This window comes from Lepisma saccharinum, chromosome 18 (assembly GCF_977018435.1).
Source record: "Lepisma saccharinum chromosome 18, izLepSacc3.1, whole genome shotgun sequence".
Taxonomy (NCBI): domain Eukaryota; kingdom Metazoa; phylum Arthropoda; class Insecta; order Zygentoma; family Lepismatidae; genus Lepisma; species Lepisma saccharinum.
In genome coordinates, this window is record NC_139246.1 from 13495448 (window position 1) to 13511759 (window position 16312).

A 16312-nucleotide genomic window follows, 5' to 3' on the forward strand; every position below is an offset into this window, starting at 1 on the left:
GAGTGAGTTGGCTGTGTGTATAAAGACTAGTTAGAGACATGGACGCGAATATAATTATAGTTGATAATTAGCTGCTGTCCAAAGTTATTGCATAACTTAAAATATTTATATATATAAAAAAGAATATTTATTGTATTGTGCTTTCTAGCAAAGGTATTATTGTAAATGATATTGTTTGTAAATGTGGAAAGTTCCCGGTCTATCAATGATAAAAAATTTCATCACGGACAACAACAAAAAAAAAGGGTGTGCACGTCACAAAAGCATTGTCATATGGGCTGACGATTATTATTTTTTTAAAAAAACAGACCTAGTTACGATGGGTTATAACCTGTGCTGTCTTGCAATTGTTTTTGCTTATTTCAATGTCAGCGAGCGTGATATGAAACATGCATGCGAAGAAGGGAGGGAGATCATAACAAAATAATTCACACTTCGATTTCATTACTTTCGCTAGTCATGTTTCACCTCCTATCTAGAAGGATACTGGACGCTACTTTATTTGAAGATGGCTAAAAGCGAGGGAAGGAGAGAAATGTTACTTTTTACTTTTTTGCCTGTGTGTGACGAAAATAGTTTTACATGCATACGGCTGTATCGTGATCTACTTGAATCATCATCACGTCTGTGAGTTTTCAGTATTACTGAATATATTTACATATCAACCAACGGTTATGAATTGCGTAGAAATTGACTTTTGTTAACGGTCCAGTGACAAAGTTGGAAACAGAGAGCGGTCACATCAGACAGGTGCTCCTGGTATCTAAATAATGCCCCCTCTTACAGAAAAAAAATGGAGTGTTAGAAAGAAAAGATGTTATACCCGAATGAACGGGGAGTCTCGAGCATCTTCCAATTTTTATTTTCGCGTTCAGCTAACGAGGAAAAAAAGAAACTTTACATATGGGGGACTCAACAGCTGCTGTACGGTATTGTCCATGGATGTTAAAACTTTTGTTTTTTTTGAATAGACGGACATATCAGTGTTGCAATCTCCAGATGAGACCGGAGCTTATTATTATTATTATTATTATTATTATTATTATTTTGGACAAGGGGGATCATATCAATGTGTGGACTAAAACTTTTCTTTACATCAAAATAAAACAGAGGATTTTTTACTCTACTGCTTACTTATTATTGTAAAGAATGAGGTGCCGTGTCTTATTGTATAGTCTTCCAACAGCACACCTCGGGGCGTAAATTTCTGCTTCTTCATGTATGCAAAATGCACTTAACTTCTGTTGTGAAGCGAATGGAGAGTTTGTTTTGCTGCTGTGATTAAATACTAAACCAAAATCTTATTACATAACTTTGAAGTATATTTGTTAATACGATCTATATTATATCATCGCTATAGGTGGTTCATATTATACACAGGAGAATTTTTAAAAAATGTCTTGTTTCTCGAACTTAAGACCTACAGATTTGCTTTTACTCGCAACAGAAACAGAAAATGGCACTATGTTATTCTATACGGATTCAGGTGTACTGTAATCATAACAATTTTCTAGTAACAAAACAACAATTATGTCGGAAAGAAATGGTGGGAGGCTTGTCTGTGTGGGGTCTTATTAACTACTTCACATCTGTACCCGCACAACTCATCGACTACAAAGCAACAATGTTAGGAAGTGTGTGCATGATCCCAAAAATACAAATTTAAAATTACTAATGAGACATGAACTCCCTTCACTGGTGTGTATTTGAATATGCGAAAATGAGGTACTTTGAATAACCACAAAAAAGCTTGCAACGGTATAGAGAAGGGTTACAACTTCAAACTTTAGACGATTTTTTGTTAATCTGCAAAGGGCCAGGGCGTACGGTAAATTGATTTTATTGAAAAGTATGCAGAAGCAGTGTTGGAAGCAGTTTGAAGACTGAAACGGCTATGGAAGGACACTTATTATAATGTTAATATTTCAGTATAATGTTTTCAGAATTGCTTTTTGATAATGTTCGGTACTTAATTTAATCAATTGTTAGACAAAACACACATTCGAATTCAAGGACGGAAAATATGAACAGCGAATGAATGCTTTAGAGTAGATGTGATATTTAAAGGAGGTGATTATTTTTTTATTTTCTCAATTCAAAACAAAAATTCATGAATATTATTATCATTGAATGGTTGGTTAGGTGCTCGGTTTACCTTGTCCCTCCGAACGAAAGATGGAATGTATACAAGCCTGTGCCTCCTAAGTTTATCGCGGCTATGAGGATGAATCGCGAAATGAAACGAACTGGAAACTTTCAATATATATATATTTTTTATAACATGCTTCACTAAGGAGGTCAAATGACAAGTTGGATTGCTATCTTTTTTATAATTTGTTAAATTTTATTACGAACGAGGAAAGAATGCATGGCACTTAATGCTGTAATGTTATTGATTAGATCATTGTTTATCTTGTCCGCATCGATTAATCTCCTTATGTTTTTTTTTGTTTTTCGTTGCGTCCATCTCTTCTGTTATCACAATCGAGACTTCTAGATTATCATTTCTTCTCCCTGCAATTTTAGAAATGTAATTTTTCATGATCATCCAGCGAGCGCCTGAGACATTTCAGCAAAATGTCGATTATTCAATGGATGTTGTAAGGTTCCATGTTTTTTTTTTCACTATCTCTTGTTTGGTCGATTTGAATTTGGGAGTTATTTTTTTTATTTTGCCTTTCGCGACATGTTCGACTAATCGTGACAATACGTTTCAACCTTTCTGCATAAACGTTTCAACGTTTCAACGAACGTTGTTATATAAATAAACGTTGTTTCTCACAACGTTGCAACGTTTAGAAAGTCGTTGATTTTGTATTTTCCGTCGTTGGGTTTCCTCGTCATGTCGATCGTCGCGAATCCGAAATCGTCACCGTTCCAGCAAGTAGAGCAGCGTTCCGAAAATTGATTGTAGTTCATGTCTCCGCCTACGTAGTCATCGTACGCGTGCTTGAGGTTGGTGTGATCTTGACGAAACAAACATATGAAATTAGCGTTGTCGCGTACTAACTGTTTTGGAATTTTGGAAAACGTTTGGAAAATCACGACATCGCTTACAACACCACGCAGACGGATCTGGATGCACGTCACTAAGCAGACAGAAAGTTAGAGCACGCAGCTTTCGAAAGGTTCGTGAGCAGAGACGCATCGCTGGGTGAACGGGTCGCCGCACTGGGTACCACCATCGCCATGAACACGAAACAAAAATTGGGGTGGGGTATATAAATAACATACAGTGAAAAATAATAATACTAACAACATGTCTCGTATAACTGATTTGCCGCCCGAGCTACTATGTAAAATATTTAAACACGCAGTAAACAGAGATTGTGAGGATGTAGGGAAACTTGTAATCATAGCAAGAACGACGCCGGAATTTCGCATCCCTTGTGAAATGGTTCTCAAGGACCATCTTCGGGAGATCGGCGGCCTGAGGTGCGGTGATCTCAACATTCTGCTTTCGGCTGCAGGGGAAAAATTGAACGAGAGGTTGGAAGAACTGCACGAGGCGAGGCAGGGAAGAAGACAGTACACAGTAGATTGGCGCAAGTCTATGCAGGAGACGGAAGATATCATTACGCACATCATCGCGTTTTCCGAAGCACGGACTTTCTTCCTCTGTTAAAAAAAATAATAATATATATACGTGTCAAAAAAAAAACTTGAAGTTGGCAATAGTAATATTTTTTTCCACACTTAGAGCACAGTTTGGTTGCACATATTCGCTTTCCCGGCACACAAGTACGACAGTGCCTTTGAAAAGTTTTACTTGACACAGCAATTTGGCACGTAGGGCAATTTTTTACAGAACGCATAATGCAGAGATTTTTTGGGGTATGTTATTTAATACCTAATGCTGTGCAATGCAAAATATAATTGTTCACTTTTTTAACTATTTTCTATGACCTTATTTGGTTGTTTTTTTTCGCCAAATTATATGCTTCTAGTCTCCTATATATATAATGTCAACAGTATCATATTTGAGCAAGTCGTTTGTCACTTAAACACTACAGCTCACAGGTTGGTAAAATCTGACATGAAAGCAGATAATACGCTTAAGTCTTATTTATATATAATTTTCACGGACGTACAATATTGTCAACAGTATCATATTTGAGCAGGTCGCTTGTCACCTAAACACTACAGCTTACAGGTTGGCAAAATCTGACATGAAAGCAGATAATACGCTTAAGTCTTAAGTTCGAGAAACAAGACATTTTTTAAAAATTCTCCTGTGCATAATATGGACCACCTATAGCGATGATATAATATAGACCGTATATAGTAAAAAATCCTCTGTTTTATTTTGATGTAAAGAAAAGTTTTAGTCCACACATTGATCTGATCCCCCTTGTCCAAAATAATAATAATAATAATAATAATAATAAGCTCCGGTCTCATCTGGAGATTGCAACACTGATATGTCCGTCTATTCAAAAAAAACAAAAGTTTTAACATCCATGGACAATACCGTACAGCAGCTGTTGAGCCCCCCATATGTAAAGTTTCTTTTTTTCCTCGTTAGCTGAACGCGAAAATAAAAATTGGAAGATGCTCGAGACTCCCCGTTCATTCGGGTATAACATCTTTCCTTTCTAACACTCCATTTTTTTCTGTAAGAGGGGGGCATTATTTAGATACCAGGAGTACCTGTCTGATGTGACCGCTCTCTGTTTCCAACTTCGCCACTGGACCGTTAACAAAAGCCAATTTCTACGCAATTCATAACCGTTGGTTGATATGTAAATATATTCAGCAATACTGAAAACTCACAGACGTGATGATGATTCAAGCAGATCACGATACAGCCGTATGCATGTAAAACTATTTTCGTCACACACAGGCAAAAAAGTAAAAAGTAACATTTCTCTCCTTCCCTCGCTTTTAGCCATCTTCAAATAAAGTAGCGTCCAGTATCCTTCTAGATAGGAGGTGAAACATGACTAGCGAAAGTAATGAAATCGAAGTGTGAATTATTTTGTTATGATCTCCCTCCCTTCTTCGCATGCATGTTTCATATCACGCTCGCTGACATTGAAATAAGCAAAAACAATTGCAAGACAGCACAGGTTATAACCCATCGTAACTAGGTCTGTTTTTTTAAAAAAATAATAATCGTCAGCCCATATGACAATGCTTTTGTGACGTGCACACCCTTTTTTTTTTGTTGTTGTCCGTGATGAAATTTTTTATCATTGATAGACCGGGAACTTTCCACATTTACAAACAATATCATTTACAATAATACCTTTGCTAGAAAGCACAATACAATAAATATTCTTTTTTATATATATAAATATTTTAAGTTATGCAATAACTTTGGACAGCAGCTAATTATCAACTATAATTATATTCGCGTCCATGTCTCTAACTAGTCTTTATACACACAGCCAACTCACTCATGCAATATAATATCTGATGTAATATAATACAAACAGCTGTGGAAGGTTGTCGACTCTTCGCGAAACAGGACGTACACGTCAGAGTTGTGCAGAAGATAGGGTCGACCCCCTTGTCGATTTTGGTGATGTAGAGTACGTGTACGAAATTTGGAGGTCAAGGGTGGGCCAATTGTCAATTTCTTTTCGATAGGATCATCGTAGAGACATGCGCTAGCAAGTCCTGCACAGCCCGTTTACGTTTGTCGCGACTATCTTGAATTAACTAAGCGAGTCCAGATAGCGTTGGCATTATTCCGCCTTCAGTTTCTTCACAGTAACATCAATTCATATTAACAACTTACGAGAGAACATCATGCATCTCATTTACAACAGAGCAATTTAATATCCTCGTCTAGTACGCTGCACTTCTTTGACATTAGATGCAGTGCAGGTGTATCCCTGTGTCAGGCTGGTAAAAGAAAATAACGTTCAACCAAGTAGACGAATAGCGGTGTTCAAGTTCAGAAGATTCAACAAATGTCTGTCTGCTGCTTTAAACGTTCATTTGATTAGTTAACCACTCACCACGTGGTCATACACCACACCACATATTACACCTCTCCAAGACGTGGTGCAGACACCAAATACACTACATGACACCAAATCAACAAAGTAGGTTGCACCGTGTAACCAACTAGACGCGTGAGTGCAGTCAAAAAATGCAGCGAACTAGACGGAGCTATTGAATCAAAATAATCACGTGGCATTCTCTTTGAATCTGACTTCACCCACCCCTCTTTTTTTTTAATCCTTAATCGCAACAATAATTGACCGACTTTTTAAGTTTACTCTATGCACAGATAAGTTAATCGGAGGGCTGGGCGTACAGTTTAAAGTAGAATCGGAATCCAGTAGGTATCGAACCCAAAACCCTTTGATTAAAATGTGACGACTTATCGACAAGAAGAGATATTTTTTTTGGTGACGTAGAGTACGCGTAGAGAGGTCGGGTTTAGTGTGTCGGTCGAATCTCGGTGTCCTCTGTCCTCCCATACCAAAATAAACATAGGTCGTCATAGAACCAATTTTTTTCGTCAATCGAAAATTTTCCAAGTCCACAGCATTAAATTGCAAATATATCTCGAAATTTTTGATAAACAGAGGTGTCCCATAGGATTTTTTGAGAAAAAAAAACACGTGAAACTCTACAGAGGTATGTGGTTATCTAACCGCGGCCGTTAGAACCTTTACTTTTTTTTGGTTGGGTACCACGCACTCCTGGCAAGGTTATAGAAGCCAGGTATCCTAAAAAATAACAATTATTATTTGTTTGTTTGCGTTACAATACAGAAATAATAAGAAGCACGCACATGTGTGTGTGTGGCACATCGTTCCATACGGAGCATACTGTGTTGCCATCCACCCATCTCTCTTTTACGGCAGTACATATTTGTTGCCGGCTATCCTTGTTTAGTGTGTATAGGTTGGCAAAAATTGTTTTTTGCACTGTAAGGCAAGCCTCAAGCAAAGTTGCCAGCTCCTTGCTTTAGGTTAGGTTAGGCCGTGTCCAGATTGGCAAGCACTTCGTTCTGTTCTCTACTGTTGCTCTTGAGTGCCGTAGAAGTCGCGTCCAAATCGTCCGAATCTACATGTCCCCTTGTAGTACGGTTGTCACTTTTCCCGCCAGGTATCAGCCCAAACTTCACCAACCGCGCTCTGGGGCGCAGGCACATCTCACGGAAGCAGAAGGCAGACGCCAAACAAACATAACAATAATTTCCACCTAGTTAAAAATATAACACGCTATTTTATCATTTACAATTTTTCTACATTCAGTATTATTGATAAAATATTAAAATATAACTGAGTTTTACATCGTCTAATCAGTAAATATTGTCTGGACAAAATAAAAATTAGAATATAGCTGCCAAGCGCAGCGTCACAGCGAGTTCAAGCATGCATCTGTCGCACCTCTCTGCTCTTCCCTCAGACTCCACGTCTGCCGCAAATTCGGACAACAAAGGTTGGCTGGATCCCCCGATGGAACGGTGCTCTAGGTAACATCTGCTGCCGATTCGGACGCGGCCTTAGACCAAAAAAAAGCTGTAGGTAGGCTGTCGGTTGTTTAACTCTTCCCCCTCTCTCTCTCTCTCCTCTCTCTCTTTTGTAAAAAACTATGGCAAAAGTACCAGTAGGTTGGCAACCTTGCTTTATGCACTGTAAAGCAAGCCTCAAGCAAGGTTGCCAGCTCCTTGCTTTAGGCTAGGTTAGACAAGAAAAACCTTGGTGATTTTTTCGAGTAAAATGTTGGCAACACTGCAAGAAAATAGGGCTTATGCCTTACAAAAACAAACCATTAAGGCAAGTCCCACCGAGCTTTACTTTCGGTTTGTGAACTCTCTATTTGGGTCTACTTCAACCTAGGAGAGAAGATAATGCCCGAGAGCAAAACCGTACAGACGCTCTACGAGAAAAACAAGATAGACGATCTGTTGCAGTACAGCGTCCAAGATTCGATGCTTGTGAGAGACGTGTGTTTCTGAAAAACAGACTCGTGCAAACAATCGTCTCAACATACTGCCAGAGCGTGTTGCGCGCGGACCAGGTTCGAGGGCACAAATTCAATTTGTATTTCTCGTATTATTATTTCAGCAAAGCATTGCAGAACAAGCGATGTTCGTGTTTCCCACCTGGCACGGAAGTTGATGTTTATCGCAGCGTCACGAATCCCACACCTGCTGCACAGAAGCTGATCTTCACGTGTATTTCTCATAGGACACGTTTAATGTCACGTGCATACGTAAAATTATGGCCTTGCGTAAAAAAATCAAAAAATTTAAGAACAATAAAACTTTACCGCCGGGCAAATTGCTCGAAATAGACGCCAAATAGAACACAGCTAAATTAATAATAAATAGCATGTACAGGCAAATATACAAATTAAAAAACATCCCCGAAGAGATTCGCCCCCCACGTCAATCAATTTTACGTTCGAAGGCCGTACGGGAAAACTTTTACTTTTTTTGGTTGGGCACCACGCACCCTGGCGAGGTTATAGGGGCCAGGTATCCTAAAAAACAACAATTATTATTTTGTTTGTTTGTTTGCGTCACAATACATGCGCGCGCGTGTGCGTGTGTGTGTGTGTGTGTGTGTGTGGTATATTGTTTCCCCGAGAGAGGTTTACAAAGGTCACGATATACGGAGTTGGAAAATTACGATATGGCGCATTCGCTCATTACTGTTGCCAGCCATAAATCTCTCTCTCTTTTACGGCAGTATATATTTGTTGCCGGCTCTCCTTGTTTAGTGTGTGTATGTTACGCCAGTATATAAATTGGCTAAGCCTCAAGCAAAGTTGCCAGCTCCTTGCTTTAGGCTAGGTTAGAGCAGAAAAAGCTGTAGGTAGGTAGGTTGTCGGTTGTTTAACTCTTCCCTCTCTCTCCTCTCTCTTTTGTAAAAAGCCATGGTAAAAGTGCCAGTAAGTTAGCAACCTCGCTTGAGGCTTGCCTTACAGTGCATAAAACAGTGTTGCCGGCTCCTTGTTTTAGGCCAGGTTAGACCAGAAAAAGCTGTAGGTAGGTGGGTTGTCGGTTGTTTAACTCTTCCCTCTCTCTTCTCTCTCTTTTGTAAAAAACTATGGTAAAAGTACCAGTAGGTTGGCAACCTCGCTTGAGGCTTGCCTTACAGTGCATAAAGCAAGGTTGCCAGCTCCTTGCTTTAGGCTGGGTTAGACCAAAAAAGCTGTAGGTAGGCCGTCGGTTGTTTAACTCTTCCCTCTCTCTCTCTCTTTTGTAAAAAGCTATGGTAAAAGTACCAGTAGGTTGGCAACCTGTAAGGCAAGCCTCAAGCAAGGTTGCCAGCTCCTTGCTTTATGCACTGTAAGACAAGCCTCAAGCAAAATTGCCAGCTCCTTGCTTTAGGTTAGGTTAGACCAAGAACCTTGGTGATTTTTTCGAGTAAGATGTTGGCAACACTGCGAGTCCCACTTTCGGTTGCAGAACTCTCAAGCAAAATTGCCAACTCCTTGCTTTTTTAGGTTAGGTTAGACCAAAAACCTTGGTGATTTTTTTTTCGAGTAAGATGTTGGCAACACTGCGAGCGCCACCGAGCCCCACTTCCGGTTTCTGAACTCTCAAGCAAAGTTGCCAACTCCTTGCTTTTTTAGGTTAGGTTAGACCAAAAACCTTGGTGATTTTTCGAATAAGAAGTTGGCAACACTGCGAGCGCCACCGAGCGCCATTTTCGGGCGTTGAACCGGGCTGATTATACTACTCGAAAAGCATTTAAATTTTGTGATCTTGATTGTTAATTAAAATTTACGGAAGAAATAGAATGTCAATACAGGAGCCAGGAGGACAAAAAAAGAAATTAACTTTAATGCAGGAGTTCTCAGGAGAGTCGGTCACCCTAGTTAATAGTTATAAGGATGAAAATGTTTGGACTGAATAGAACAAACACAATTGTTCAATGTCTGACCAGGATTCAAACTTGGGACATCTTGCCCAGTAGCAATAATGCTGGCTAATGTGATTCATTTGTTCAACATTTTTTTTATGTACACGAACACAGTGGCATGCCTAAGATGTATACTTTTTTTTGGCAGTCAGTCCTTATTTAGCCATCTTTTCCTGCTTTTGACATTATTATTATTATTATTTTAGGAATACTGGGCCAAAGGGGGGGGGCATGCCACTGTATGAACATGAGCCAGTGAAACTACTTATATTTATTATTATTTTATGATTTATTTACGTGAAGGGAAACATTAGTCAAAAAGGAAAATTATGTCATCAGATTGTGACAACGTTGTTGCCAGACAGATGTGGAAGTATTAATATCTTGACAGGGCTACTCCTTCTTTGTTTTAACTTGGCTAATTTTACCTATTTTAACCTTTCACTCTATGTTTGTTAGTTCTTAAATCTTGCCTATCCTCCTCATGAAGCCACTTGATGTGGTGAAAGCTAGAGGGAAAATATAAGCATATACGGTATTGCATTTAATTTATTTTTATGTATCACTTTTCAGCCACTTTTGGCTAATTGCAATAATGAGGATTATTATATGTAGAGCCCGGATTTATAAGCACAATCAAACAGTAAAATAAGCAAGTTAATAAGCCCAAAAAATGAAAAAAAATAAGCACCAAAATAAGCATAAACAAATACAGGAAAATCTGAAAAAAATATTTGTTTATTAGATCTATTACCTTACTGAAAGCTGTTACAGTATGTAAGGAAGGTCATCCTGAGATTTTATTGTGTGAAGCTCCTTCGTCTGTCAGTGAAGAATGATTTGTACAATGAAAATGTTCTTTCCACATCGCATGACATCACAGGTGCATGTGAAAAACACCACAGTTCTTCTTCGGTGAATTCCTCTTCAATGTCTGTTTCTTCACCAGAAATCTTTTTAAAAATTTGGCACAGTTTTTTGTTCAGACACAATTTTAGCAACACTGAGTATCTGAAGACAACGTTACTGAAATTTCATCAATCAGAGAAAGTGTATGTTGCAATGCATTATTTTCAGCTTTCAACTGTGTTATAACAACAGGTAATTTGGAAAAATGATTATGGATGTACTGTATCTTTTCTTGGATGCCGTTTCTCTCATGTGGCTATTTAGAAGCATTGATCTCGTCATCCCGATGCCATCGTGTGATTGAAATAGGATTGAAATATGGCAGATTTGGGTAAAATATGCTATTTTAAACCAAAATCATAAAATAAGCAAGCATAACCGTTTCCTGCAGAAATAAGCATTAATAAGCACTTTGAACCTTAGTTAAATAGCTCATCAAGGGATGTAGTACGAAGTATAACCTTTCTTCTTACCATTAGAAGTCTGGAAAAGAATATGTATTTCGCTTACAAATCCGGGCTCTAATTATATGATAATGGTGAGTGAACATGTGGAAAAGAGACAGTATACGTGCAGAGCCCCTGGGTCCAGGCACCAGAGCCTCGTTAGCCTTCGTGCATGTGGGTTTTCAGAGTATATTATATGGGAGAGATGTTGGCATGTTAATATCTTCCATAAAATCACTCCTTAACCCATAAAGAAGGTATTATCTTGGCAAATGGATGGTATTTAAGAAACGTAACTTATAAAATGTCTAAATGAAATATCATGAGTTCTAACATGCTTGAACAGATATAATAAAGTTTCCAACTTAAATTCAAATATATGGAAATATATTAATATATTGCTCTTAGTATTTTGTATGTTAGTTATATATAATTCTATATTTTCCATTTGATCAGTGCTGTATTAGATCCATGCTGTACTTGGTACTTAAAAATAAATATTATTAATATTAACATCGTTAAATTTCAGCTGCAGCGTTTGTGCAAAGAAGCAACTACAGCATTTTATTGTCCCAGCAGAAAGGTTCAAGCTCTTAAACGGGCATGATTCGCTGACAACATACACATTCAACACACATCAAGCCAAGCACACATTCTGTCGAGTGTGTGGTGCAGAGAGTTTCTTCATTCCCCGCTCCAATCCAGATGGTGTTGGTGAGTTACTCTCTACAGTCATTTGTTTCTTAAAGTGCCACAGAGATTATCAGCAGGGAACGGATTTATATGTAAATACATATTAATGTATGAAGCTGAAATCAGTTATATTTTATATTATCTTTCCATATCTTTGGCATGTAGACCTGAAAAATTAAGTTTTTATTTTCCATATTTGTACACATAATAGGTTTTGGCTCATATCTTACATATTTTAGGTATTTTTACATACAGTAAAAACTGCATATCCCGGAACCTCTATAAGAAGGAAACCCGTAAATACGGGGAAAAAAAGTCCCCAGAACGGACCGATTTTATACCTGAAAATGACCTGCTTAAGGCGGAAACCTCCGTAACGTGGAAACGGAACACCATTTAAAGACCAACGAGATGTTTTTATTCTCAGTAAGGCGGAAATTTCTTCCTTTATTTTTTTCGCTCGCAAGAAAACATTGCAATAATGTAAGTGGAACATGCCTCTGTTGCCACTCGCTTATCGGTAACATTGTCGATATGAAAGAATGGCCTACAATACTCAATAGCTGTTACGATTCCATTTCTTTCATCTCTTGCCCTCTTTCTCCACCTTTCTTTGTCTATTTCTCCTCTATTCTTTCGTCATCTTTCTATTTTTCTTGTTATCTCTCTTTGTTTCTTTCTTTTTTCTTCACTTTTATCTCAATCTTTCTTCACCTCTCTTATTCCATCTTTCATCACGCTACGACGCCAGGGGTCCCGGGTTCGAAATGATACATAAGTACGTACTGTACGTTCTTACAATACTGTAAAAAAGTGTACCAATATGTTGTGTAGTTACATAATTGTAATCTCTGCTATGCTTATTGTGACTGTATCACATTTTTATTTATGTACGTACATGCATTAATACTCTACATTATAAGTAAAATGTAAAATTTAAATCTGTCTTTCCATTATTTGCTGCAGCGCTCTATACTGTATTTAAAGTCAACCCTGTATAAGAAGGAAAACTGTTAAGACGGAAAATTTTGCTCGGAACCATCATCTTCCAGGATAGACAGGATTTACTGTATTTCCATATTTCTGAAAGTTCCTCAACATATACTCCGAATTTGCACAATCCCCATGTGACTGAAAGAGTTGGGTCAATTCCTTGCGTTTCTGACAAAGTCCGCTTTTCTATACCCTCCAATTGCATTAATTACAAGTTTTATGTCATCCGAACAATAATGTTTTTTTTTGTTTTGTTTTCTTTTACACCTCTCAACTGTTTACTTTTACAATTGAAAAACACTTGAAATTCCTGTTTATTTACAATTGTTGTCAACAATAGAGAATGAGGGCTCAAGCATCGGCTCCGGATTGTTAAAAACATTATTTTGGCAATGTTGGAAAACAGTCCCAAGTCGAGCAACCCTCTAACAGCACTAACCCCACTCTCACTTGTAGTTGCGTTGCCGGCAGCAGTGCCAGAAGCAAGAATTTTGTGGCACACATACGGGATTCGTTTCTGGTTTCTCTTCAAGACAGTCACGGCAATAGTTACAATGCAGAGACAGTATTTTGTTTAGCTCGTGTAGCATCTTATATTATTAAAAAGTTATTTTTTTACAATTTTGAGTCCATATTTAACTCCACATTTTGGTGAAAATAACTAATTATGTATTTTGTAACGCTATACTTAGTACAAGGAGTTGGTACTAGGGGCAGCACAAACAGAGCTATGTAAGTATGTAAGGTTAGTGAATACATAATATTCGCAAACATTACAATTTACATATTTAGTATATTTTTACTAAATGTAAATCCGTTTCCTGGTGAGTGATTACTGATTTGATTAGGTACACCTATGCCACTTAAAACAGCCTGTGATTAGCCAAAAGTGGCAGAAAAGCAAACAAAATAAACCAAATCAACCAATTAATGAATCAAGCAAAATGGACAGTCTGAAAGCAAGTTTCCTGTGAAGGTACTTTGTTAGTTAGTAAAATTATGGAACAGCCTTGCCAGAATGTCTTACGTTGTACTGCACGACCAATAGCAGTAGGGTTACCAGACATCTGTTTTTTCCTGGACATGTCCTACATTTTAGCCTTACGTCCGGCATCCGGGAAAAAATTGAATAAAATATCATAAATGTCCTAAATTTTCAGCACCACATAATATTAATTAGGGAAATATGTGTTTCAGTTGAACAAAGAGAAATCATGCAAGTTACAAGTCTATGGACTACATTCCCAAACTCAATTATGAAATTTATTTTGATTCAGTCATTGCCCAAAAAGAAAATACAAGTGTGTCCTGCTAGAAAAAAAGGAAGCAATTTATGAACAAAGTTTTGGGACCACTTTCTGATGATGTCACTGTTCAGTGCCTGAGTGGAATTTCTCCGTGGGGTTTATGCTGATGGAACAAGGTGTTTCCCATTCTTATTCAATATTTTGATTGTAAAGCAGAGGGTATAGAAAGCAAAGTTATTGAACTAGAAACCTTCAAATTACGGGAATTGCTGAATATTTGTTTGCCAATAAAGGTCATAATGCAAATGTTGAGACAGTACTTTCATTATCATCAGCACAACGGACTCATTAGAGAAATAGTTTTTTCATAAAGTCGGTAAAAATTTGGTACCGGTCTTTATAATTTCAAAGAGTTTGACTCTCCAGTCTTTCATAAATATACATACTTGTGACTAAACCTGAAATTTTGATAAAAAATGGCTCCTCTGAGAAGTACCAGTTAGAACATGTAATAAGAGGTGCATTGTTTAGTATGATTACAAGTTTGAGAATTTTGCATTTAAGAATTCATTAAGATATCTTTTCTTTTAACTGAAAAGTATCAATTTTAAATTACTTTCTAACATGTTCTAGAAATATCTATTATTTATTACAAATGTCTTGTGTCCTACATTTTAACTTAAAGTGTTGTTCAAATTTATATTTTACAGAAAAAAATAGTACAAAATTTATATTTGTCTTCACAATAAATTAATATTATTGTGTGACAACCAGAACGTAACTCCCATTAATGCAATTTACAAGAGAGGGGAAATAATGTATTCTTAGGAATACTTGCGACACTTAAAAAGAGTCTATAAATAGAAAAAATGTGACTGCACCTTACTGCTAAGGGTTAGAAGTTGGGTTACGTTCCTCTGGTTCTCATAAAACAATATCACAATACAAACATATCTCTATTTAAGTTTTCTGTACGTTGGCCTAGCATAAAAAGCCACCTATTAGCCCTGCTTTGACAAAATGGCCAAAACCACCAGTCAAACTGTATATTCTTACATTTGGCCAACTACTTTTAGTGTGGTTGGCTAACATTCGGCCAACTTGGTTACTTGGATAGGTTTCTACTACTTGGCATAATGACAGATTTGATGCTACACCTTTCATTATATTTCAGCTATTGTTGCCAGCTACATAGACTCCTCAACAATCAAGAAAGTCCAGATGATGAAATTTGATGGCAAAAACTGGGAGGAAGCCATGAAGAAAAATCCAAAAATTTCCGACATGTCTAAAATCAAATAATCATCAAGGATATTCATGTATAAGCTAAAAGCACAATATTGGTACCAATGAAAATAATAAATTTGTGATAAACATATATCAAGAATAATAATGTTATATAAGATGTAAGCAAGTTACTAAACATATATCCGCGAAACTTACTTCTAAATGTTCTATTAATTTCGGTGGCCTCTGAAATTAACAGAACATTTACAAGTAACTTTCGTGGATAGATCTTTAGTAACTCGCTTACGTCTTACCTTATCAACCGCATTGTTTATTCCCCTCAACATGAATAATGTTCTAGTTTTGAAAAAGTAGCAATGTGTAATATTTTTATATTTCTTGATACAAACTGCACTGACTATTTTTAGCTACTTCAAAGAAATTATCCTATGATTTGTCTTTATTATATTTATACCTTAAAAGGTCAAGAAAATGTGTAAAAATATATTTTATTCTTGTATAAAATTCTTGTTTTTTTTGTCATACTTGTGTTTGTATATATTTATGTTACACTGTTTTTCAGCTTCTTTTAACTAATTGAGACGATAAATACAAAATGATGATTTGATAACATTGATGAAGGGACTTGCACAAAAGCTGTCCTGGCCAGAGCTCAAACCTAGAACCTTCCGTGTCAAGATTGTAGGTTGATCACTCATTGCACTTATCCATCAAAGCAGCATGTGCTAGATAGGCAAAAAGACTCCCCGATGGCGTAGTGGTAGCATCGTCGTCTTGTAATCAAGGGGTCCCAGGTTCGATTCCTGGTGGAGAGACACAGTGGTTCGGATCCCACTTTAAACTGTTGGTCCAGTCCCAATTAGCCTTACTGAATCAATCAATCAATAGATAGGCAAAAACCATTGCAGTCACCTGGTTGAAGAGGTGAATTAAACTT

The 16312-nt window shown here is 37.3% G+C and overlaps 1 protein-coding gene across 2 annotated transcripts in view; it reads left to right on the forward strand.

The window, feature by feature from the left end:
- LOC146001857 (centromere protein V-like) overlaps positions 1 to 15505 on the forward strand; it is a 61373-nt gene extending 45868 nt beyond the window's left edge. For both annotated transcript variants that reach the window (XM_083139563.1, XM_083139564.1), the window contains exons 3-4: positions 11724 to 11908; positions 15302 to 15505. In XM_083139563.1, coding sequence (XP_082995689.1) covers positions 11724 to 11908; positions 15302 to 15429 — 313 coding nt within the window. In that variant the 3' untranslated portion in view covers positions 15430 to 15505. The remainder of the gene's footprint in view (positions 1 to 11723; positions 11909 to 15301) is intronic.
- Positions 15506 to 16312: the final 807 nt, after the last annotated feature.